Genomic DNA, 2835 nt, shown 5'->3' with positions numbered 1-2835 from the left:
AAATTAAAATATATTTTATAAATAGATAAATTAAAATATATTCATTCAGGTCTTTGGAGAAACAGTGACTGAGACTTACCATGGGCTTTGTAGGGTCAGGCTGACTGTTATCAAAGTTGACTAGCGGGACATTCTTTGTGAGTCGAACATCAATTTGGCGGAGAGCCTAAAAAGATATACACGGGTATGTTAAACAGCTTTTCTTAGGTGTGCTCGTTCCTTTCACACGTTTTTATGCGAATGTATACAACGTTTGCGCTACAGACTATCAGATTTCTGCCTCACCGAGGACTAACTACAAACGACAAACGACCATATCATACAACAGCCAACTACTACTATTCAGCAGTCTGATCCTAAAGTGGTAAATGATCATGCGGATACAGACACCTACCTTCGGTCTACCGTCGCCTTTGCCACGAACCAATATATGCTGATAGCCGCCTCGGAGGGTGTAAGACAGATCTCCTTGCCACAACTCACGCACAGTAAAGCAGTGCGTGTCTGCTGTGTCAACATCGTCTTCGATTGATACTTCTGTTATTAATAATAGATATGTGAATGCATTAGAGATACATCCTTGATAGCTCATGAAAGCCGAGCTTGAAAGCGATACACTTTAGAACGATATACCAGGCCAACTTCCATTTTTATATATCTATAAACCTCATGCAGGACATTCCCACGTTACAATGGCTAAAAGGAAGCAGCTAGGAAGCAGATACTTTGAAAATGAAATGTCCCTAATTAATATACATACAGCTTTGCAATTTCACATGTGCATATGTAAACGAATACAAATATTCATAACTGAATATCCACATGCAACAATGCATACGAACACCGCACATTACACAACAATTCAAAAGCACTCACACGGATATGTGTATGAATACAGAGTGAGTAAATTCTGCATCCAAACAGTCTACTATATATAAGAGAAAATCCTAGTTTATGTTATGATGAAAGATTTTTGATAAGCCAAATCCGGTATATATTTGCGTATTTCAATCACTCAACATTGGAAATGTGTGTTCGTATTTGTGTTCACATATACATACTCATTTCTATAAAGCCTTTCTTAAGCGTGGTGTACATGTATTCTGTGTCTTCAACTGAAGACAACCGAGTATATAATAAACAATGTCGTAACATTACTCATTTAGGAAATGAGTGAGATCATATAGAAACCAAATCGAACACTAGTCCATAGCACTCATAAACCACGTTAGAAAACGAACATACAAAATCGAATAGTATGGTACAAACGATTATCCTGGCACATTTACAAATGGGCTCGTACCTGTAAGTTGAACTTCCCACAACCCGAATCGGTACTTTTCACCCACATTGACGGGTGAATTGGGCTCGAAACAAGGCGTGGACGGGAACGCTTCCGGTGCAAAGAAGAACAAGGTCGAGTCACATAAGAACAGATTAAGTCCCTTCTTCAGTCCGAAAAAAAGGTCCTTAGTGCGACGTTTGCGCTTATTATTCGCTGGCTTGGCGACTGCTGCATCCTCCTGTACTTCTGGGATCGTACTAGCACTTAAGCTGTTATTCAAGCCTTGGTCGTCGTGTGCGGTAAGGACTGGAGCAGTGCTGCCGCAACTATTCGTTCTCCTGTAGTCAATACGCCAGTTACAGACCGCGGGCAAAGAAAATAGAAAAAACAACATTTAGATGTGAAATGTTGACGATCGGGTGTGTTTTTGCTATCAATGCATTATTCGAACAACTCGCACGCCAGAACAGAACTCAAAGGCACAACCAACTACGAAATCAGTAACGACAGACCTGTAAGTATTCGAGGCAGCGATTGCCATTGGCGTTTTGGTTGACGCATCTGAGGGGCACACTTTACCATCGATTAGAGCCAATGCCGCAGCACTACCAATATCCTTTGCAGTGTCCTCGAGGTTTTCGCTACTTACACTCACTCTGATCATGCCCTTCCTGCTGGACGCTAAGAGATCGTCGGCGGTGTGTGTACTTCCCATGACTCGCAACTGCGAGCGTTTCCTGTCATGGCAGTCCTGTAGTTGGCATTCGTGCGGGAATCGACTTCAATTACGTGAGATGCCAGACGGTGTACGCACGCTATATAAATTAAGGTAGGCTTCACAAATTGAGCCCGAGGACAATATTGAATCTCTTGCTCGCATACTGGAGATGACAAAGGCCATCGGTTGATGCGTGGATATAGGGTGTACTTGACACAGGCTATATATTTTCTCTCTCATTTCAATTGGGCATTGAACCCAAAGTGAGGTATTATGCTCACACAAAAGAGTACGAGTGATTGTCATATTGGGAATGCGGCATCGTAAACGCGAGTTGCAGTACCCTCATCATCGCTTGCCTATTGGGAACGACACCAGTGCTTGATTTACAGCAGATGTTGCTTGTACCCTGTGCAAACTAAGCCCATGCTCTCGATATACGCTGCAATACAGCATCCAAAAATGTACACAACATAGCACAATCACGCGTGACTAAAACAGCATCGTAAAATGTACACAACAAAGCACACTCACCGGCGATGGCAATGGCGATTGGAAACCGAACGGGGGCACCATGGGTGAATTTGGCCCTTCTTCTACGATGGCGCCCGGGGCCATAGGTGACGCAGAAGGCGACAACGTGTAGAGGTCAGGTTGTGTTGGTGCGGAGATGGTGCGTTCTCTGTTATGATTTCCGGCGTGGGGCATGTGCCTGGCTGTGATGGGCGAGCTACTGGCGCTGCCAGATTTGGGAGTGCGTGGTGACGGGTATCTATAACGTTTATAAAAGATTGGGCTGTGAGACAAAATTTATATATATACATATATGTAT

General features: G+C 43.2%; 1 protein-coding gene across 1 annotated transcript in view; it reads right to left on the bottom strand.

The window, feature by feature from the left end:
* The window catches only part of SARC_07138 (hypothetical protein), a gene marked incomplete at its 5' end in the record, with an annotated part of 11793 nt that overhangs the window by 1748 nt on the left and 7210 nt on the right, over positions 1-2835 (bottom strand). Inside the window, 5 exons of the mRNA XM_014298923.1 lie at positions 80-166; positions 395-537; positions 1304-1623; positions 1798-2036; positions 2538-2775. Of these exons, the coding sequence (XP_014154398.1) occupies positions 80-166; positions 395-537; positions 1304-1623; positions 1798-2036; positions 2538-2775 (1027 nt within the window). The remainder of the gene's footprint in view (positions 1-79; positions 167-394; positions 538-1303; positions 1624-1797; positions 2037-2537; positions 2776-2835) is intronic.

Source organism: Sphaeroforma arctica (assembly GCF_001186125.1).
Source record: "Sphaeroforma arctica JP610 unplaced genomic scaffold supercont1.546, whole genome shotgun sequence".
Lineage (NCBI taxonomy): Eukaryota > Ichthyosporea > Ichthyophonida > Sphaeroforma > Sphaeroforma arctica.
This window is presented reverse-complemented; position numbering and strand designations above follow the sequence as displayed.